At 46.4% G+C, this 23115-nt stretch overlaps 1 protein-coding gene across 2 annotated transcripts; it reads right to left on the bottom strand.

Annotated features, from left to right (window-relative positions):
• Nucleotides 1–5731: 5731 nt before the first annotated feature.
• Nucleotides 5732–16395, bottom strand: LOC136483686 (disease resistance protein RPM1-like). 2 transcript variants are annotated; one of them, XM_066480823.1, is made up of 3 exons: nt 16236–16395; nt 14895–14964; nt 5732–8748 (listed from the first exon to the last, which is right to left on the bottom strand). In XM_066480823.1, the coding sequence occupies exon 3, from the start codon at nt 8741–8743 to the stop codon at nt 6014–6016; it is 2730 nt and encodes a 909-aa protein (XP_066336920.1). In that variant the 5' UTR covers nt 8744–8748; nt 14895–14964; nt 16236–16395; the 3' UTR covers nt 5732–6013. The 2 variants fall into 2 exon arrangements, with proteins under 2 accessions (XP_066336920.1, XP_066336919.1); XM_066480822.1 differs by having other exon boundaries at nt 5732–8745.
• Between the last annotated feature and the right edge of the window lie 6720 nt (nt 16396–23115).

Here is a 23115-nt window from a genome sequence, read left to right as displayed (position 1 = left end):
CACCAAAAAGGGGGAGATTGTAAGGAAAATGGACCCTTGGCCCATTTACTTTGGATTTTGGTGTTTGATGACTAACACAACCAAATTGGACTAATGAATTTGCAAGTGTTTGTTTTATAGTTCAATAGGATGCAAGACGTGACTTGGACGAAGACAACGTGATGATCCAAGGGTCAACACCATAAGCAAGACCTTAGGAGCACAAGAGAAGACCCAAGATATCAAGTAAAGTCCAAGCACAAAGATAGGAACCAAGCCGTACGCAAGATCACGAAGAAACGAGCTTATAGAGGCGACCGAACGCTGGACCGAACGCTGATAGAAGCGACCGGACGCTAGACCGGACGCGTCGATGAAGAGGCTCTGCAAACTGGCGTCAACAGCAGTGACCAGACACTGGTGGGAAAACCGACCGGACGCAGGGCAGCAGCGTCCGATCGAGTACAGAGAGGTTCCAGAGCGGCGAAACTACGACCGGACGCGTCCAGTGGCAGGTGACCGGACGCTGGCAGCGTCCGATCAGTGGATCGTAGCTCCAACGGTCGAGATGACTGGACGTGTCCGGTCAGGACATGATCAGCGTCCGGTCAGTAGCAGAAAAGCAGGATTTCGTCCCCAACGGCTACTTTCTCAGTGGGGCTTATAAATACAACCCCTAACCGGCCATTTGAAAAGTGTGGAGCTGAGGAAACATACCAAGGGTGTTGGTACATCATTTTAGTGATCTCCACTTGTATAGTGCTTAGTGTTTTATTAGGTGATTAGCGTAGGTGCTTTGCGAAGTGCTTAGGTTGATTAGACCACCGCTTATGCGCTTGCTCTAGGTTTAGGCCTAGTGTTTAGTGAGGTTTGCATACCTCTTACCACTCAGTGCTTTCGCGCACCATTGTTGTACATCGGAGGGGCTTGAAGTCTTGCGAGATCACACCAACCGTGTTTGTGGTGTGGCCGCCACCGTGTACTGGAGGGAACAAGGCCCGCGGCGTTTTGACCGGAAGCTTGATAGTGAAGACGGCGGGGAGCATCCGGGAGAGGCTTGCAGGAAGGCACGTCGGGGACCCATTTGCTCGTGGGGAAGGCCCGAGGCTATCCACGGAGTTACCCGACCGGGAGCTTGGCCCTTACGAGGGATTCCTTGTGAGGGGCTCCAACGAGGACTAGGAGGAAGCTTGCGCACTTCTCGATACCTTGGTAAAAATACCGGAGTCGTCAACGGGAGTTTGCATATCTCTACCTTGCTCTTTAGCTTCCACATTTACATTGATTACATTACTCCTTTTGCGATAGAGATAGCAACACATTAGCAAAACCGTAATTGCATATTTAGATAGTTTTTGCATGTTTGCATAGGTTTTGCTAAGTGTAGAAAAAGAGGCCATAGTTAAGAGTTAGATTTCTAAGTTGCCTAATTCACCCCCCCCCCCCCCTCTTAGGCATCATGGTCCCTTCAGACGAACACGAACAGAGAGAGAGAAGGCAGTGGGCCGCTGGAGCTGACCGGATCTGGCGCCGGGAGGGGGAGGGAGGGGGCGGCGCGGGGAGAGGGAGAGGAGAGGGTGGCGCCAGCGGGAGAGGGAGGGGGCTCCGGCGGGAGACGAAGGGAGGGGAGGGGGCGGTGGCGCCGGGAGAGGGAGGGAGGGGAGGGGGCGGCGGCGCCGGGAGAGAGAGGGGAGGCCTGTGGGAGGGAGGGGGCGGCGGCCGGGCGAGTTTATAAGGTTGCGAGTTTGCCGAGTGTCGGATCGGGACACTCGGCAAGCCACATCTTTGCCGAGTGCCAGACCGGGGGCACTCGGCAAACCCCTTTTTTATTTTCCTTCTTTTCCATAACGTGTGCCAGACAAAAAAATGAAATTATTTGCAGAGTGCCAAATAATTACACTCGGCAAACATATTTCTTTGTCGAGTGCCAGACAATTACACTCGGCAAATATATTTCTTTGCTGAGTGCCTAGTTTTGCCGAGTGTTTTTTTTTCTAGTTTGCCGACTGTCGAACTTTGCCGAGTGTTTTTTTTTCTCGTTTGCCGAGTGTTTTTTTTTTTTTGCAGCACTCGGCAAAGAGCTTGTTTGCCGAGTGCCCGATTGATTGCACTCGACAAACCCTCTTGCCCTCGGCTTACCTTCTGTTTCCGGTAGTGATTCTCCGGGCCGGGGTCCTGTCCAGCCATCGGCTTCAGCAGGATGCGCCGGGCATTTCTTTGGCGTCACTTGAGACTGTTGCTGTATACATCATTTCGCCTTTCACTAATGTGTCTCCCAGATGACTCTTTCTTCTCGTACAAATGTGCAAGTGCGCGAGCAAATGTATCTCCCAGATGACTCTTTCTTCTCGTACAGCAGAATCAAAGCATCGGCCACATCACGGACGTCTACTATGTGCCACAGTCTGTCGTTCATCGCATCAGGACCTCCTATATATAATCCAACCAATGGAGTTGTTATAGCGAGAAAGCAACATATATCAAGTCGTAGAATTTTGCAGTGTGTGCAAATCGATATACATGCAAGAGAAATATCAGTTCTTCGAGGACGGACTACACTCATTTCCATATATAAAACATCATTTATGCACTGAATACGCGCATGAAATGAGTGGCCCTTCTTGTAAGATGCAATAATTCCAGCATGGAATATAATTATACTCCGTATAAAACATCATTTACTGAGTACATTATTTTGTAGTTTGTACTTATTTTAGCGTGTACCATCAATCAATAAATGAGCCAATAGATTGGACCTCATAAATGCAGTCCACAAAGAATGGACGGATAGGTACAATAATTCACATTAAAACACAACTTGACTGGTGGTAAGGAGCACATCATGAAACGAAGTCCTCTCGTCGTCCAGGACAGATGGAAACGATCGTTTTCGCGTTGGACCCTTCCCATCGTTTCCTCGCTTAGGTCACCTGCGCGTTGCCGTGGGATGTCTCTATTCTAGTGCTTGCAAACCCTTTTGGTATGAAGTTCATGATTATTACTCGAATCTATCCTGTTAGGCATGTAGTGTTTCTGTTAAACTGTACAATATAACTAAAATGGCAAAAGGAGGGCTATAAGATTGCGATGCAAGAGAAAGGTGGGAGCTCCGTTGTTCAGTTGGTAGGCTGTTGTCCACCGTGGAATCTGAAAAATTGCTAGCTTCATAGATGTTCCCCACTAAATAACAAGCCTGTTCGGTTTGGCCATCTAATTCTCTGGAAACAATTAGTTGAAATCCCCTAACCGTTTCTGCAAGACCAACATACTTTTCTGGAGAACCGGTAAAAACTTATGTCACAAAGAACTGTTGTGATAAGAACCGCTTGATTTTTCGTGTTCTTGCTACAGTTAAATTATTCTCCTCCGATAATTCATCCAATCCAAGAATTGCGATAATGTCCTGAGGTTCTTTGTAACGTTGTAAAGTTTCCTTAACTTGCATAGTTTCATAATGTTTGTTGCCAATGATCCGAGGCTATAACATAGTTGAGTTTGAATAAAAAGGATCTACGATGGGATAAAATATATACCCTTAGAAGCTAATCCTCTGGAAAGTACAGTAGTAAAGTCCAAATGTGCAAATGTTATGGTAGGAGCAGGGTCGGTCAAATCGTCTGTAGGTACATAAAGTCCACCATGGAATCTAGAAAAAAATGATCTGCAGGTCAGTGTAGTTAATTTTTTAGAAAAAATACTACTAAAAATGATTTTAGGAGACAGGATCAAGTCATTTCCGGAGGCGAGCACACCTAGCGACTGCCTTCGTAAATGGTTAGGGGGCTCTAGGAAAATGCCCATCTCCGAAAATCATTTATAGATGTCCGACTTCGAAAATCATCGACTAACGAAGGCAGTCGTCTTAAGACGTCCGTCTCTGTAAATCGGTGTCCATCTCTATAAGTAGTTACATCAAAAAATAATTCATAAATTTTTCATATGAATTCATATGAAGACAAACTTTATATCAAAATTGTAGCTCGCGGCGTGATCTACAGCTTTGTAGTTAAAAAGGTTTTGAATTGAAGCTATTTAGGGTCCCAAAATATTGTTCTAAGTTCACAAGTTATGAAATTTGAAATTTAAAATTATCAAACAATCTCGGTTGTTGACATGGTCTGTATGAAAGTTATAATTCTCAAAACATTCTACAATTTTGTAGTTGAAAAGTTTTTTATTTGAAGTCATTTAGAGTCTAAATATGTGTTCTTAGTTTATAGATTTTGAAATTCAAAATTTAGAATTCCTAAACGATCTTGAATGTTCATATAGTTCATACAAAAGTTGTAGTGGCCGACCTAAGGTACATGTTGTTGTTGACAAGTTTTTTCATTTAAAATTCTTTAGAGTCTCAAACATGTGTTTTAAATTCACATATTTTGAGATTCAATCTTTTGAAATTTTCAAACAATCTCAGATGGAGATACATCATATACCAAAGTTGTATTACTTGATAAGATCTAAAACTTTATAGTTAAAAGTTATTTTCATTTGAGTTCATTTAGTAGCTAAAATATCCAATATAAGATTACAAAATGTTGATATAAAAAATAGCATATTATACATAGACGCAAAATGAGTGTGCGGTGCAGTAGTATAGACGAGGTAGTGCTCAACATAAGGCCGTGGGTTTTCTGGAGACCATTAACAGATGCGGACGTTTTAAGGCGCCCGTATCCATAAAATGCATTAACAGAGGCGGATGTGTTAAGGCGCCCACCTAATGTGGGCATGGCGCCTGTCTCCGGAAAGCCTGATTAGCGGACCGAATTTTTCATTGAGACGTGTTACCTCGATGCAGTGGACCACGACGTCGACCCTCTGGGTCAATAAAAAAATTAAAATGTCCAAAATATAAATGTGAATATTTTTCAAAAAGAAGTTTAAAGATTAAAAAAAATTCTTTGTGCAAGAGTCCTACTCCTAGTATAATTCTACATTCAAAAGTCCTAATAGAACTAAAAGTCCTAATAGCACACGTATCTTGAGTTCTAGTCCAAATAGGATATGAGTCACCATACAAAGTCATGCCAACTTAGATTGGAAGTCGCCCCACACGGTGTATATTTCCACGCGTATCGATCGATTTTTCTTGGTGTAGAATGACTGCGAGTTGGGATAAGAGTTATCGAAGAGTTTTTTCAATCCTACCAAAAAACTAAGAATGGAAGTGGATTTTGGGAACTATTGGATATGCTCTAATCCTAGAATCCCAATTCCCAAAGCAGCTGCGCTAACAGGATGCAAACTCGTTATTTCCACAGGATATAAGGGACAATAATGTGAGTATTGAGTATCTATGCTAGTTTAATTATTTTAGAATATTTTAGCTGAAGGAATTTCAAAGTCATTTTTATGACCACGAATATTTTCACAGCCCTGCTATTCTCCGAAAAGAATGTTGATAAATTTTTGAAATCTTTCACCTGTTTAACTGCTGCCATGATTGATACTTTTGTCCGGCAATAATACTTATGTTTGAGAGTTTAGACGGGAAAGAAAAATATATTACTACAGCACTTCAATGGCATCTGCAAAACATCAATTTCTGATCATGGCTCTGTTACAGGTTAGGAAGCAAGATAAAAACGTGTTACCGCTTGGCGAGTAATTTGGATTCCTGCTTCTAATTAGTTCTACCCCTAAAATCGAACTACCGGAAATGATACTAGTACAACTCTATTTGTCTGAATTGAGGATATAAACACCTCTTCAACAGACAAAAACATAATCATAGATGCTTGGAGACGGAAACACTGAATGCATTATTATAGACAAAATAGAAAAGTTGAATTTAAAATGGAACATGTTCTTACAATAAAATCAAGAGGAGAGGGAAACTGAAAAGGCACCACAAACTGAACCCAGCTTCCCTAAGACAATGAACAGGAAGAGCGGTCAGATTCCCGAAGACAATGAAATTGAAATGTGGAGCTGCCGAGTGAATGACAGAGTACTTATTGGAGAGGGTTGCAACTTTCGAGTGCTACACGTATAGAAGAAAAGTAGTGCAGAAAGAACATATCTGCCACGTCTAAACACGAATCTCTAGGACATGCTGCATCTTATCATGCATTCCGCTCTTGTTCCACTCAGTCAGGAAGCCCCTGTGCAGGTACTCAAGAGAGAGCTTCTTCAGGGTGCGAAGCGATTCAATGCCTTGAGGGACCTTATCCAGCTCCACCAAAGACACAATGTACAGACCTTCAATGCATGGGAGCGCGCCTTTTCCAATCACCAGCTTCTTGACATTAGGCATGTGCATCAAGACAAGCAACTTCAGGTAGGGAAATGATCCTGGAGGAAGAACCAATGTATTTGCACTACGCATGTTGTTGAGTCTCAGATTTGTGAGGTTTGGCAATTGTGGAGCGAGCATCTCCAGTGGATCTTCTGAAAGGTGGCACCAGCTTAGAGCTAAATACTTGAGGTGTCTCCCATGGCCTTGAAATATTGGGCACTGCAATGTTCCCTTCGCCCATTGCCCTCTGATAATCAACCTGTGGAGTCCTGTGGACCTTGGCTTGAGTGCCTCAAAGCAAAGTGGCTCATTTTCATCCTTTGCAGAAAGAAGCAAGTTGGAAAGGAGTGGCATCTTTGATAGGCAGGCAAAAATATTTGCACAATCAGAAGCACTAATGTTGTCAATCCAGAGAGTCCTTAGCTGCATCAGTTTCTTCAGCTGTTCAGCCAAATCCTTGCTGGCTTCCACAGTCTCAAGAGTCTGAAGTTCTACCAAGTTCGACAGATCTTTAGGCGCTTGCATCCCGATGAAGTACCGAAACTGTGACTGCTTCTCATCAGCATATCTGTCAGCTAGAAGGTGCCGTAGCTTCTTAACCTTAGAGATTCCTCGTGGAAGTTTCTCTATTTTTGTTTGCTTGATATCCAGAGTCTGGAGGTTCAGGAGCTTCTCAACAGAATCAGGTAGTGATCTGACCTTTGTACGGCGCAAGCCGATGTAACGTAGGTTAAACAGATTCCCTATAGATCCTGGCACTTCGGTAATTTCAGAATCTTGTAACTCCAGGACAGTAAGGTAGCTGGATTCAGATAAAATTGACAATAACATGTTTGGGGAGGATGAAATTGTTCCAAGTGATACTAGAGTTCGAAGGCGTGGAAGTTTAACTTCAAGAGATGTACTGTCTTTCCATCCATAAGATGATAGGCGTCGTACATCCTTATCCTTGATCAATATCATTGCTCTATAATTGTTTGCAGTGCCAAACCTCTCCTCTTTCGCAACAGCAAGGGCAAGATCTCGCACAATATCGTGCATTGTACATGTACTCACCCTCCCCTGCTCATCATTTTCCATTATTACAAGCATATTGCGGTGGATCAGTTCCATGAGGTTTCCCTCCGCCACCTCCTCCGCTGTGTTGTTTTCTTTGCTCAATGCAAAGCCTTCTGCAACCCAAAGCCTCACGAGGCTCTCACGTGGGATAGGATAATCTTCAGGGAAGAGGCTGCAGTACAAGAAGCAATTTCTGAGGTCTCCTGATAGATCATGGTAGCTCAGGTTCAAAACTGCTCGGACATGATCATTGTTTGATAGCTCACTTCGAAGCCGCTTGTAAATTTGATTCCAGATGTAATATGTTTGTGCCCTCGAAGACAATAAGCTAGCTATTGATATAATTGCTAGTGGCAATCCCTGGCACCTATCTACTATAGAAGTAGCAACCTCCACAAGGTCACTGGGGCATGCATGGTCTTTCTCGTTATAAAAAGTCCTTCTGCAGAAGAGATCAAATGCCTGAGCATTTCCCAGAGGCTGGATATCAAGGCGACGTGTTGGTGGAGCAAGAGCAGCCACATGATTCTTCCGTGTTGTGATGATGATGCGACTTGATTGAAGATTTTGGAATGCATCAGACATTTGAAGGTACACTTCCTGGTCCCAGACATCATCCAATACAATCAAACATTTCCTAGTTTTGAGCTTTTGCTTTATTTTTTCTTTCAAATCATAGACATCCAATTTGTCAATGTTAGGTGACACCTGCTGTTCACCGCCAACCTTCAAGAGTAACTTCCTAAGCAGAGCTTCTATAGTGTAGGTCTGGGACACAACCATCCATGCTGTAGCAGAAAAGTTGATTTTTTCACGTTCATAAACATTTGTTACAAGGGTAGTTTTTCCAAGTCCACCCATGCCTGATACTGTTATGACTGTGCTATCAGGCTCATCAGAATACAGCCATCCGATGAGCATTCTCCTGTTATCTTCAATCCCCACAAGATCTTCATCTTTAATGAGTAGTGGGAAGTTATCATGGGAACGTTGTCTTTCCATCTCAATTAGCTGATCAGCAACAACCTGTGAAGGCTGAAACCACAGCTCTTTTAGTTCCATAACTTTCTTGATCTCCTTCTCAATCTTGATCACCTCTTCTGCTATTTGAGTAAAAACCAAGACATAATGTGATGCTTTAATGAAGTACTTCTTCAGGAACCATTCTTCCTCCATTTGAACTGTGTGATATGTGTACTTGTCCATTACATCCTCAACATGGTAGGCTACCTTTCGCACTTCCCCAATCCAACCTCTAACGACATCATCAGTGAGGTATACTGTGCCAATCTTTCGGATAACATTGTTCATGGTTGTCAGCTGCATTCTTATTAACTCGATCTTGTCATTCAGATCCCTCAAATTATTAACCTTTTCAGATAATTTGGCCAGCATTTTCTTGGCAGTTTCATCTGCTAAAACACTACCAATCTTCGTGAGAGCAAGGAGTACTGCTTCTGCCATTTCTGCTGAACAAAATAACAAAAACAAATCCTGTTACAGAACATAATGATGAATATCATTGTAATGTACATGTTTGAGTTTGAATTGCATGTCCGGACAGCAATTTCTTCTATGGAGTCATAAGCATAACTGCCAGTTTTACTGGATAATTTGTGGCTTCTTTGATATTTAATTCTAATAGTTAATGCATGACTGTGTAACTTTTTTTTAACAAAAATGCTACGCTTGATGATGCTGAAGAGAACCATACCATCAACAGAGTGCACTGTGTTAGTACAACAGAAAATAGATGAGTGGACTTCATTGCCTGAGATCTAATAGGTGATAGTAAGTGGCTAATGGAGTTCTCTAATGTAGCTTTTAAAGGAGAACCATTTTACTCAAAATCATAACAGACTAACTAAGAATGATACGACGAGTTTAGCACAATCAGCCTTAATGTCGTCAATATATTGTAGCACAAAAAAGTTCAGACCAAATTATCTCTGAGAAACAAAATGAAATAACAGTCAGGCAACACAAAAAAGTTCAGACCAAATTATCTCTGAGAAAAAAAAATGAAATAACAGTCAGGCAAGCACTAAAAAGATGGACAAAAGTATCATGGTTGCACCATGCAGCACATTGAGCTTTTGTGTCATCATGTAGGACATATATCTTTGTACCTAATGCAATCAGGATAGCATAGCTTGCAAGCTCAAACCTGATGGCAAATGCAGTGACAAGCTGGCCAAGAAAACCTAGTGCACAGTTAAAAAATTCAAATGCAGTGACAAGTTGGCCAAGAAGACCTATTGCACAGTTATAATGTTTATTTACAGAAGAATTCAAAGGATTGTTAACAACTCTTTAAATATGGGAAATGTATGTGCAGACTAGTTTGGTGGAATTGCCAAACTGCTAACTGTCAAGAAAGTGAAACTGTAAACTACACAGGTAGGATATGCTATGATATTGAGAAAAAGCATGGGTGACAATGATGTGATATCCCCAGCACAGTTAAGTCCTTTTTTTCCTGGGACCAGGTATCCCCTGCATAGTTAAGTAAGTCCTTTATGTGGTTGGATAGAAAAAGTAGTTTCTGGTGGTACAGTGAGTATTAAGATGAATAATACAATTGGGCCTTATATCAAAAGTTATAACGGTGTCACGCAGGTACAAACAAAGGCTGCTTCCCCCACGTCGCCCCCCACGCGGAGCGACTCGGGTGGCTCTCAGACCCACCACCGCCCTCCCACTCCTCTCCTCTCCTGCCGCGCCGCCGCCGAAGCCGGCCACCGGCATGGCAGTCCGGCTAGCCGGGATGGTGGCGACGGGGCTCTCCATCCCTCATGTTGGCAGCGTGCGCTAGCGGGCCGACAGTCCACCCCCCCCCCCCCCCCCCCCCCCCCCCGCACGGGCTGCGTGGAGTTTGGAGGGGGTTGCTGCCGCGGCTACAGTGATGTCGGTTGGTGCCTGCGCAGGCGTAGGGGATGGCGGCGGGCTTCTTCTTCTCCCCCGCTTGTCCCCTCCTCCATTTCTTTGACGGTGGCAACGGGGCCACAAGTCCGGTGCCCGGACGGCTGAATTCAGACCCTAGGCGGCCGGAACTGGCTTGCCGACCGATGTTGGGTGCAGTGGCAGCAGGCGGCGGTGGCCGGGGCTCTTGCAGGCGTTGGGGTGCGGCGCTATCTCCTCTGCATGCCTCTCCCCTCACGACCTTGGTTGCTGCGGCGGCGACCGACCAGGGCTGTTACGCAGCGGCCGGGCCTCTTCTGGGGCTGGCTGGGGGCTGGGGCGGCATCCTGCAGGCTAGCCTGCACGTGGCAGCCGGTCTGGCTTTCTGGGCGACGGCTAGGGCGACGGGCTGGCTCAGGGCGGTGCCTGCGTTCTGGTCAAGACAAAGATGGTGGCATCAGCAGGGGGCGCCTGGTTCGGGGCCTGGCGTCCGGATCCGGCGGTGCTAGGACAGGGGCGACACCCGAGATGGTGGTGGCAAACATCCTATGGCTGCTGGCGGCGATTCCAGCAACGACATCGGCGAGTGCTAGAGCCGACGACGTTGGTCAATGGCGGCCTCGGCGTGCGGCGGTGTGACGCGAGCGGTGGAGTCTGGTCTGGCTCTACGTGGCTCAGTCGGAGGGGGTGGCGGCCCACATAGCTGTGCGGCTGCTGCGTGTAGCCGGCGCATCGATGCCCCTCTGAAAGGGCTCCCGTGGGGCGACGAGACAGCGGCGATGGTAGTGAAAGCTGGCAGGGGGTCCGGCCTCGGGACCCAGCATTTCGTGCTAGAGGGTTCATGGGCGAAAGCCTTGGCAACGGCGACGCCGTTGGGCGCTGCTTCCCTATTCAGAGAGTCGCATTGAACCCTCTAGCATGTCATCCAAGGGTGAAAACCCTGTCCACTTTGGACGTGCGATGGCGGCGCCATCGGCGTCGCTCTCTTCCTGAAGGCGTCGCATTTGGATTATCGTCGCGGCTTCGATGTGAGGCGAGGGTTCGCGTTTGGAAGTCGGAGCTGCTCTTTGATGTTCGAGCTTGGCAACGATGACCGGTGGCAGCCATTAGCTACAGACACGTCGGGAGGTGACTAGTGGGCGGCCTGCCATGGGAAGTCGGAGCAGCTGGCAGTTTGGCTTCCATGCTCGGCAACGATGACCCATGGCAGTGTGTTGTGTTTGTGCTCAACCGCGTCGCATGGGGTGGTTAGCCCCTCCGGTGCCTTTTGGCATCTTGTTTGGCTAACCTTCTTGTACATAATATTCTTTCATCTGCCTTTGTTTCAAAAAAGGGGTGTCAGGCAAGGGGACCCATTATCCCCAATTTTGTTCAACTTTGTTGCTGATTGCTTAACAAAAATGGTGGAAAATGCCCAAGGTAATGGTCCTTTTACTGGTTAGTGGATCATATTATCCCTAATGGAGTTGGCTATTCTTCAAATATGCGGACTATACTATCATTTTTATGAAACATGGTATTGAAGGAGCAAGAAACATGAAGCTGTTGCTATACATGTCTGAAATGATGGCTGGCTTGAAAATCAATTTTAGTAAAAGTGAAGTTGTGGTGATTATTGATGACAATAGCAGGGGCTCAATTTATGTTGCCTCGTTGGCAAGTTCCTAGTCAAATATCTGGGGGTACCGGTTAGCCCTAGCAGACTGCATTTAAGTGATTGGGTACCCCTAGTTGACAAAAGTAATAAGAGACTAACATTTGGAAAGGGGGAACTATGTCGATCGCTAGCAGAGGGTGTTTGGTTGGGCTTTTGGCTGTGGCTTTTGCCCCCAAAAGCCAAAAGCTCAACCAAAGGGCTCAAAAGCCACATGTGCTTTTCTCCAAAAGCAGCTTTTCCCCGTAGTATAAATCCAAAAGCACCTAGATCCCTGCTTTCACTGGCTTTTGGGACAAAAAAATTACCCACCTGCCACTGGTTATGAAAGGTAACAGTTCGTTCTTTCTTCACTTCGCGACGTTTCTTCCTCTTCTCGTACCGCATCTGGCGGCACCGCTCCTCCCGTACCACATCTGGCGAACCTTGCGACCCATCTGCAGCGGCGCGAGCCATCCCCGGCGGTGGCGGCCCCTCCATCTCGGGCGAGCAGGCCCTCCCTCTCCCTCTCCGACCGGTGCAGTCGTGCGGACGCGACCCATCCCCGGCGGCGTGCGGCTCATCCCTAGCGGCATGGGGCCTGCCCAGTGGTGCGCGAGCCATCTCCGGCGGCGGCAGCCCCACCCTCTTCGGCGAGCAGCCTCTCCCTCTCCCTCTCCAACCGGTCCAGTCACGCGGATGCGACCCATCCCCGGCGGCGCGGGGCCTGCCCAGCGGCGCGTGAGACATCTCCGGTGGCGGCGTCCGCACCCTCTCCAGCGAGCAGCCCCTCCCCGACCGGTCCAGTCACATGTTTCTTCCTCTGCCCCGTCACGACGGCGTGCGCAGCCTTGCGATGTGAGAGGAGGAAGAACAAGATGTGAGGATGACACGTGGGGCTCGCTTGTAAGCGACAGCAGTTTCTACAGAAGCCACAGCTGCTCAACCAAAGGGCTTTTGGCTTTTGTCACAGCCCACATCTCACAGCAGCTTTTCCCAAAGCCACAGCCCACAGCAGCTTTTCTAAAAGCCACAGCTCAACCAAACAGGGCCTTAACAATTCTCCTATATATCATATGTTTGTGTACTCGTTACCTAAGACGACTGTCAAAAAGCTTGATAAAATCAGGGCGACTTTCTTTTGGCAAGGTGGTGGTACTAAAAGAAAGTATCACCTAGTCAAATGGACTAAGATATGTAAGATCAAGAAAAAAGGGTCTGGGCATTAAGGACCTAAAGAAGATGAAGAGTAGCTTGCTATGTAAATGGTGGTGGAAATTAGAGCAGGAAGAAGGGTTATGGCAAGAATTATTAAACCAAATATCTTCAAAATAAATCCATTTTCTCTATGAATCACATAGACGCAATGACTCTCCTATTTGGTATGATCTTCTCCAGGTGAGAACTATATATACCTTCAAGGAAGAAGTATTAAGATTAGTAATTGTGTGAACACTAGAATTTGGATAGACTCTTGGTTATATGATAAACTTTTATGCACAATTGCCCCAATTATTTTCATTCTGTGTGAACAAAAGGAAGTGAGTGTAGCAAAAGTGAAAAATGGGGAGGTGCAGCTTAAGTTTAGGAGATGGTTGACAGATGACTTTCTGCTGGGACAAAATTTGGGCTGATGTGGAGAAGTTTCAGCTTCAGGAGGGCCCTGATGTCATAACTTTGAGGCTTGACAAAAACCAACGTTTTTCGGTTAAATCCTTGTATAATGGGCTAACTAAGAATGATGCTTGCCCATTTTTTAAATAAATATGGAGGGGAAAAGTTCCTGCCAAGATTAAATTTTTTATGTGGCTTATGGAAAATGGAGCCATCTTAACAAAAGATAATTTGATCAAGAGGAATTGGATGGGCAATCCTATGTGTCACTTCTGTGATCAGGAGTCTATGGCACATTTATTCTTCACTTGTCCAATAGCGAAAGTAATATGGGCAGTGATTGGAAAGTGTTTTGGGGCGACTAATGTTCCCAGGAACTTAATGCAATGCTGGAAATGGTGTGACATTTGGCTGCTTCAGGGCAAAAAATGCCACATGTGGGGGTGGCTGCTATATGCTGGGCCATATGGAAGACAAGAAACAAAGTGTGCTTTGATGGGAAAAAGTTTCAGAACTCTATTGAGATAATTTGCTATGCTTGCACTCTTATGCGCTATTGGACAGGTCTATATGCAGAGGTGGACAGGGAGATGCTCATAAACGGCGTCAACACCATGCTGCGGGTGGCTACAGAGATTCTGACATCCAAGCGCAAGAATACTGGCAGAATGGAGCAGCTGGAAAGAGATCATCAATAGAATGATGATTGGAAAGCGTAGGTTGAAGGAGGGAAGAGCTGTGTGGACAGTGGACTTCTTTGCAGTTAATCTGTAATAACTTTGTGGTGGTTGTTCTAGGCCTGTGCGGCCTGCAGCAGTCTTTTTGAGTTTTTGTCTGTTGTTAGGAGTTTTATCTGGTAAGGATCAGTCTAGTTTTCTGGATGCTACCTGGCTCTGAGACAGACTTTCAGATGTGCAGTAGCTCTAGAGGGCTGGTCTTGGTCTGTCTCTCACCTTCTGTTCTTCACAAGTGTGTATTTCCGTTTTCTGAATGGAAATGGGGATGTGAAGGATATGGAAAGGAAAGCATTGGCTGCAAATACAACTTGCTTGACACCATAACACGAGGATAGCACTTATTTTCTGAAACTGCACTCTCATCTTTACTAGGTGAACACCTAGGCCAGCCTAATTACTTGCCTCAGTCAACTTTGACAGTTCAACTATCGCCTAGGGAAATACTAAACGTCAAAATCCTCACTTTTATTTGATACAAGATGTTGCTAAACGCACTTGGCTAGTCCCATTGTGGGAGAATTGAAGTGAACAATAAAATCAGCATGTCATTAACAAATGAACTGTCATCCATAGATGGGCATGTAGGAATAACTGGAACATGGTTGCAATTGTCCAAGAAAATCCTGCCAGTTACCAACAACAAGGCACCAAGCAATAATCCGAAGATTTAATCTATATGTTGTCCTAACCGCAACTGGCGATTCGTGTGATAGATAGATCTGGTGCTCACCTGTTGGATACTCGCTCCCGGATTACACAAATGGGGCCGCAGCCCAGCTGCTCTCGCTCAGCGAAAAACCCTGCAGTAGTAAAGAAGATAAGAGGGGATGAAAGTGGACTCGAGACAGACATGAATGTTGAAGATGAAGAGATGACGCATAAGAGATTGTGTTTCTAATAAAAAAATGAAAAAGTCAAAAAATCGGATGCAATCAAATTAGCGCCGTCGCTGTGCATCACGTAAGCGCCGCACGAGTGCAGGGCTGCAGGCTGCGCAGCTCATCTCTATCCACTCGCCGGCGGCCTCTCGACGACGACGGGTTGCAGTAGCGCCGGCGGCGCAAGAGATGCGCCCGACATAGGAAATTAGACTCAAGGGACTGTGGGCCGCGTGGAGGGAGGCGAGCCCAGCCCAGCCCAGAGGAAAGCTCGGAGAACAAATGTGGCAAAATTCCTCTGCTTTGTAAAATTCGTATCCGCCCGTTGAACAAGTTCTTTGCTGTTCCAGAGCAATATATTAGGTGGGCAAAGCTTTTTCCTGGACCCGTTATATTATAAAAAAAATTAAGGAAAAATTACTATGTTTTCACTAGAGAATAAGATTTCTTGAATATATATTTTTAGATTAATTAAGTTCTTGAATATATACGAATTCAATTTTGGTCGAATCATGGAGGACAATGTGTCTTGTTAAACAATTTTTTTGTTCCACTATTTTCCTTTCGTTTTATAGGCTGTTTCAGGATTTAAAAGAAGTCGCATGCATAGATTTTTATTTTGCAATTCTTTTTAATATATGATATTTTTTGGAACAGTTATAATAATAATTGATATATGTGGACATGTGGTAAGAGAAAGAGAAATTGATAGACATATTGTACATCAAAATACTTCTACAAATTCTAGGCTTTGTAGTGTAGAGAGACCATGGGATCACAAATTTTGTTTAACTTTCCTAGTTTATTAGAAGCCTAAATTGCAAAACAAATATGCAAGATCAGTGAGCAAATCACAAAGAAAAAATCACTAGTGGCATAAGCTGAGACAGTAGGGAAGACCCACAAACAAATTGTCTTGAGCAAATCACAAACAAAAAAACACTGATGGCATCTATCTAGAGTTCTACGCAGAGGCTGTGACCTGTGAGATAGCTTTCAGTGGTGAGACGCCGATCCAAGGCAACTCAGAGCAGCGTTGAATCTAGAACGGTTCTTGAGGATAAAACAAGATCTGAAACGGCTCATGATGCGAACTGCTAACTACTACTGATTCCGTGATTCGGCCTACAGGCCACACGGCCGCAGGTGGACAAAAGAGAACCTGATGTTTTGGAGCACAAACATGTACGCACCTGCTGCTTGCAGCAACGGAGCTTGCGCCCACCGGCCGCCGGAGAGGATGACGGTAGGGTAGGGAGACGACCTCGACCGGGACTTGGGAGGAGATGCATATGCAATGCAGTGATGATTGGTGAACACAGACAGCCCAGCTACGCCTTCACTATTCTTATCTTTGGGTCAAGTCGTGCTCCCTTGTCGCTTCCAATCATATACTAGTAGTGCATAACCAAAATATTCTGAAGACTTGGCAGAGTCGTCGAGGTTCTACAGACACAACCAAATGGGACACGTTCTGCCAGCGTTGTTTCGGATGCAGGGAAGGTTGAAAACGGATGGAAAAAATCCCGTTCCGACCCGTTTTCTATTTTCTTCCGTCTATTTTTTTATTTGTGGGATCCCATTTCCGTATTTACGGAAACGGGAAAGGGGTTTTTCCGTCCTTTTTCGCGAGATCCTATTTTTATTCAGAATTGACCCGTATTTATTCCGTTTTTCATCCCGTTTTCAATCTATGTGAGATATATCTAGAAATTGATATGTTCATAAACCTACTAATCACAAATTATGTATGTTAACATGTTAACACATGGTATACTAGTGAATATTGGACCGATAATTTTATACATGTATATTATTTTGTGACTTTGTTCATGTATACTAAGAATATTTGATTATGTTATTCTAACTTATTTTTTCGGCTCTCCGTCCATATTTTTCTGTTTCCGTATTTCCGTATATCCCCGTCCGTTTTTAATTCCGTTTTTTTCTCGAACCCGATCCTGTTTCCGCTAAAAATATAGAAACGGAAATGGGAGAGGAGTTTCCCCCGTTTCCACCCGTTTTCATCCTTAGATGCAGGCATGCAGCCAAGTAGTGTTGCATTAGCATTGTATCGTATGGTTTATAGATAAGCCAATGCAATTTGCTGGGTGTTTTTGTTCACTTGGCTACTATGGATTTGATTGGTTGGTTGCGCATGTGGTTGAACCATATAGGGGAATGCAAACAAGTGTGTTTTCTAACTCTAAATGGGTGAACATCTCTCCTATGTATACGGTCACATATAAAAGATTCAACCAGGCAGCACCTCACTCGTTCAAACCCATCATCCACCTCACGACACCTCTCCTTCTATCACGCACTGCGACATGATTGCGGCGGCAACCCTCAATCCCTCTGCTACTCCCCTAGTGCGCCATGGCGGTAACCTAGAGCGCAGCGGCAACTGTCGACAACAATGATGCAACGCCTATCGCCTATTCCCCTCGCTCCTCTTGGTTAGGTTCTGGACGCACATACTCTCATGGCATAGAGAGTGGTGACCTTGGCGGTAGGGCAAACAACGCTGGTGGATTGGAGTCCGGGACCTAGAGTAGCCATCCCAACTCCTCCAACAACTTGAAGAAGACCAAAACCACTGAGGTGCAATTCTTTGTTTCTTGTTTGGTTTGTTAAGGATTAGTGTCCAAAAATCATGTCATTAATTTCTTCGATTTTGACGAGCACCAGTGGAATCATATGATTGGAAGTGCCACAATTAGGGATTGGTTACTCAAATCAAAGCCCCTAGGCTAGACTTTGGATTTGTGAAAAAAAAATCACCATTATAGGCTACATTCTAGTGATTTATGAATCTTGGTGTATTACTCATACTTGATTAGGTATAAGTAGGCTCAATTTGTTAGTGATGTATGTTTTATGACTCTGTTTCCTCATTTTTAAGGGTCATTTAGGATAGACTATGATGGTTATTTGAGTCATCAAACTTATTCCACTTCGTGGATACACGTGCGCGCCCGGGATCCAACTCGCGCGTGTGGCTAGCCATCTGTGGCCTGTTATGGATGATGAGATGCGCAAAAGGCCCCTACCTAGCGCGCCAACTGTCGGTGTTTCAAACTGTCGACTAGTAAATTTGTGTTTGCGCGTCTGGCTCGGATGGTGTGCTCGGATGACACAAGGGTTTATACTAGTTCGGACGAAATGTCCCTACGTCCAGTTTGAGGCTGCTCATGTTACCGACACTTGTTTATAGTATGGGTTACAAATGGGCGAGAGAGGAAGAAGGTCCCAAGTCTCTGATGGAATGATCGAATGGAGTTGAGTCTAGTTGAACTCAGTTCCTTTCAGTGTTGAGCCGTTGTTGCATGCAGGCGTCTGCGTGTCTTAGCGTGTTTTGTCGTGCCCTTCGTAGGGCGTCCTACTTTCCCTTTTATAGATGAAGGGGAAGGCGCAGGTTACACGAGAGAAAGAGAGAGAGAGAGAGAGAGAGAGAGAGAGAGAGAGAGAGAAGCAAGGAGAAAGAAGGCCTCCGGGGTCGCGGAGCCCTTCATCTCCTTTACGTAGGCCCCGTGCGGTCCTGTAGATGATGACGAGGATAGCTCCACGTCGCGAGCCTGTTCATCACTAGTGCCATACGCGAGCGTCGTCAGCCGGTCGTGGCGCTCCATTCCGTCCCGGTGGGCGGCATGGTTAGTAGATACCCCCGTCGGAAGTCATACGGGGATCAGGTAGCATAGCGCTGGCACGCCCGACACTGTTGGCGACGTGAGTCCTCAGGTATGGCCCGTCATGGCCGCGGGTCACGTCAAGACGCGCCTACTCCCTTTCTTGTGTCAGGAGTTTGACCCTAGGTTCGTACTCTTAGACCCGTATTGGTTGGGGGCGGTACGGACCCCTGTCGGGCGAGGCGGAATCCCCCTTCGAGGGGTCTGGCGAGGCGAAGTTCGTGCCCGAGGGGTCGGGCGAGACGGAGCCCGCACCCTCAGGGTCGGGCGAGACGGAGCCCGCGCCCGAGGGATCTGGCAAGACGGAGCCCGTGCCCGAGGGATCGGGCGAGACGGAGCCCGTGCCCGAGGGGTCGGGCGACACGAAGCCCACACCCTCAGGGTCGGGCGGGACGGAGCCCGCACCTTCGGGGTTGGGCGGGACAGAGCCTGCACCCTCGGGGTCAGGCGAGACGGAACCCGTACCTTCGGGGTCGGGCAAGACCAAAATACACTCTTGACCATCTGGGCGAGTTAGCGTACGCGGTCATCAGCTTGCTTCTTCTAGATATCCCTAATACTGATACCCGACAATTCGTCTCGCAAATTAGTCGCAAACTGTGTAATTAGTTATTTTGTAGTTTATATTTAATCCTCTATGCATGTGTCAAACATTTAATAGGATGGAAAGTAAATTTTAGGGGAAGTAACTAAACAAGACCTTAAACGCACCCTACATCTCAAACGCAGGACTTTCTGACACCAACCAAAGAAGGCACGATTCACTGCTGTTACAGTGCCTTTTGCAGCTCATCACAGTCGCTAGAACAAGATAAACAACTAAACAATGAGTGATGACATTTAGGGTGTTTGATACAAAGACTAATTGCTAGTTGGTTAAAAATTACTTAAGATTAATTCTAGTACATCTAAACAGGAGGGCCAATAACTAGGCAAATTTTTTTCCTAAGTCTTTAACTAATTGTTAGTCAACTACAAATAATTTGGGCTAATTTTTAGCCCTACTTAGTTACTAGCATGTGCATCTAAACATGCCCTAGACCCATTTGAATCAAGCAACTAATAGTTAGCTGTTAATAATTAGCTCATTTAAATTAGGTTCAGCTAATAGTTTAGCTAATTATGAGCTAATATCCAACTAACAACTATGGAAATGCTACGTGTCGTGCGTCCGATGGACCGCACAAACGTCGGACGGCTTTTTCACCCCGCCGCTTGCTCCCGCCCGCATGTATATTAAAAAACATATCCCTTTGCTTCCTCCTCTCCATCCTTACCCCATCCACGCTCCTCACCCCCTGCCGTGCGCACCAATGCCCCGCATCCTCCCTAACCCCGGTGTCCTCACCGAGAACACCCATTGCCCGTAGATCCGGCGGTCCTCTCTCCTACCCCCGCGAGATCCATGGAGGACGAGCGATATCCACTCTCCTCCTGCAAGATCTATGGAGGCGGCATGGCGGTGTTGCAGTGGAGTGGGCGGCTCTCCCCCACTTGGCGCGACACCCTCCCCACCCCGGTGGCCATGGCACTCCCCGCCCCCCATTCCCCCACCGTCGCCACTGAGCCAAGCCCGGTACCGGTGGCGCTGGTGGTGGTGGTGCTCGCGCACACTGCTGTTGTTGTTGCTGGGTGTTGCTCGCGCGCAGCCGCTCGCCGCTGGCTCCCACCCCGTCGACCAGAATTGACCGGCCCAGGCCTCTTCCCCCTATGTTGCAAATATATATTTTAATTGTTTCAGATATTTCAAAGGCATGTTGCAATTGTTTGATATGGATGTTGCAAAAGTAGATCGGGGGATGTTGCACATGTTTGCATATGTTACAAGTGTTCCAGAGACATGTTGCAACCGTTTGTTCAAACTGTTTCATTTATTTCTAGACGTATGTTGCATTCAAGTGTTTCATGTTGCATGTCTTTCCTGCTGTTCGGAGAGTCAGGGGGCGTTGGGGAATGTGGCGCGGCGAGCCAGTGGCTAGCTGAAAGGTCCTTGTTTGGTTTTGGTAATTGAGTGACAACCTAGCTGGACTAATTATGTTCAAAGTGAAATACACAGGTGATTAGTCCACAGGTACACGTGTGTGAACAACATATGCCATGGAGGTGAAATGGTTTGGAAATGTTGTGAAGCTCACACGTGTGATAAAGGAGCTCATTGCATATGAGATATGACATTGAGTCATGTGACCAATGTGGAGAAGATCAAGACAAGACTTGGCTCGACGGACCGGTTGCAAGTGTGAAGGGTAAGTTGAGTGATGACTTGGTGCCGATGGACTGAAGCAACGGTGAAGAGCAAGTCAAGTCAAGATCGATGAACCAATATGGACACGTGATGATATGAAGTGGATCATATCATTGTTGATCATGTTGGTGCATGTGTTGCATCGACATTGAAGGAGATGAAATGGAATGCGCAAGACAAAGGTATAACCTAGGGCATTTCATTTCACCGGTCATAGGTGTGTAGAGAAGTTTATGACCGGGTTTAGGATAGATGGCCATACTATCAAGAGGGGCAAACTTGTTTGCATATCAATCATCTAGTGCCACTTAAGCGTTATAACTTTGCATACATGTTAGTATTGAGTGGTGATGTGAATTGAGTGACTAACTCCTTGGAAAATATTTGTGAAAAGCTAACACACATGCACAAGTTGGTGAACATTTGGTGGTGTTAGTACATTTGTAAAGGAGAAGAAGTTAGTGAAAGAAAGGAGACAAAACCGGGCCCGAGGTGCTGCCTGGGTGGCACCACCACCCCCTGTCTGGTGGCACCACCACCCCTAGGGCGGTGCCCACTTGGAGGCTGAGAGGGAAGAGTTGGCTGGTGCCCTTGGGGGGCACCGCCACTACTTGTCCGCACCGCCACCCCTAGGGCGGTGCCCACCATACCTTGCCCGAGAGCAGCGAAGTTGTAGGTGGCACCGCCGGTGACGGTGTACACCGCCATGGTGTGGGCATTGCAACGCTAGGGGTCATCCGGTGCCATCGCCGCTTCTTAACCGAGGCTGGCGAGTTTAGTGTTGAGCGCAGGGGGTCACCGCCATGGTGATGGCAGTACACCGCCCTATTTTTCTAGAGAGGTGGTTTCTCGGGGGGTTGGCCGGGGTGGCACCGCCACCCCCTGTCCGGTGCCCTAGCCGTTGGATGACCGTTGGAGGGGCACCATCACCCCTTGTCCGGTGACCGCATCGCTGTGTCCGGTGCCCTCGCAGACAGCAGCCCAACAGCTCCAACGGCTCTATTTGGCTTGGGGGCTATAAATAGAGGTGGAGCTTGGCCTTGGGCTGGTTGCTAAGCACCCTTGAGCCTTGGTGGCTTGTGTAGGTGTGATTGGGAGCCCTCTAACTCACTTGTGCTTAATAGTGATCATCCGATTGTGAGTGAGTGTGATTCTAGTGCGTTGCATCGTGAGGTTGCATCGAGTAACACTAGGTGATCGAGTTGCAAGCCAGTGGTGCTTGTTACTCTTGGAGGTTGCCACCTCCTAGACGGCTTGGTGTCTTGCGACTCCGTTGAAGCAAGCGAGAAGCTTGTGCGGTGCTCCGGAGGAGGATTTGTGAGGGGGATTGTGTTCACTACACGGGGATCACGAAGAGCAACTCTAGTAGAGCGTGTCATTGAGCTACCCTCACTTTCAGGGTAGGTTCTTGCGGTACCCGACATGCGGGCTTGGCGGATAATGCCAATTAGCCGCCGAACCACCAAGTGAGCGGTCGACACAACGGTGACGTAGCTTGGTGGCAACCAAGTGAACCTCGGGAGAAAATCACCGTGTCAACATTATCTTCATCATCTTCTCGGTGGTTTGCATTCCGCGCAAGACAAGCTTGTATTTACATTTCATATATTGTACTTGTGTAGTTGCTCTTGTTATTAGTTAGTTTGTATAGCTTACTAGTTACCTTTTTGCTTGTGTAGTATAGAAGTAGCTTCCTTGCGTGACTAATTCGGTTTGAGTAACCTTGTTAGTCACATTGCTTAATTTGCGCAGTTAAGTAATTTACGCTCTCTAATTTAGCTTGTGTAGCCTTGTTATTGAGCATTGCTAGTGAGCTTAGGGGTTTTGTGCTTTTGCTTACTAGAAGTGTGTAGGAGTTCCCTCGGTCGCTTGAGTACTAGTATATAGGTTTGTGTGACCTTGCTCTAGAATTGATTAGGTGAGCTCTAGCTAGCCCGATACCTTTGTTGTCTAATTAGGATCCTTTTAAGGTGTTAGTGAACTTAGATAGAGGGGTGTAGTCTTAGCTAGACCGATAGTTTTAATTCGGTATTTGTTTCGGTTAGTCGGCATGATTAATTTTAGAAAAGACTATTCACCCCCTCTAGTCCGTCATCTCGACCCTACACCAGCGGATGCGGCGTGTGGCACGCTTGGGGC

The sequence above is a fragment of the Miscanthus floridulus genome, chromosome 9, assembly GCF_019320115.1.
Source record: "Miscanthus floridulus cultivar M001 chromosome 9, ASM1932011v1, whole genome shotgun sequence".
In the NCBI taxonomy this organism is placed as follows: Eukaryota; Viridiplantae; Streptophyta; class Magnoliopsida; order Poales; family Poaceae; genus Miscanthus; species Miscanthus floridulus.
The sequence above is the reverse complement of the archived record's forward strand: the minus strand, read 5'-3'. Positions and strand labels throughout refer to the sequence as shown.

Coding starts and splice junctions, on each gene's coding strand:
- LOC136483686 (XM_066480823.1), bottom strand. CDS start 8,743: ATGGCAGAAGCAGTACTCCTTGCTCTCACGAAGATTGGTAGTGTTTTA.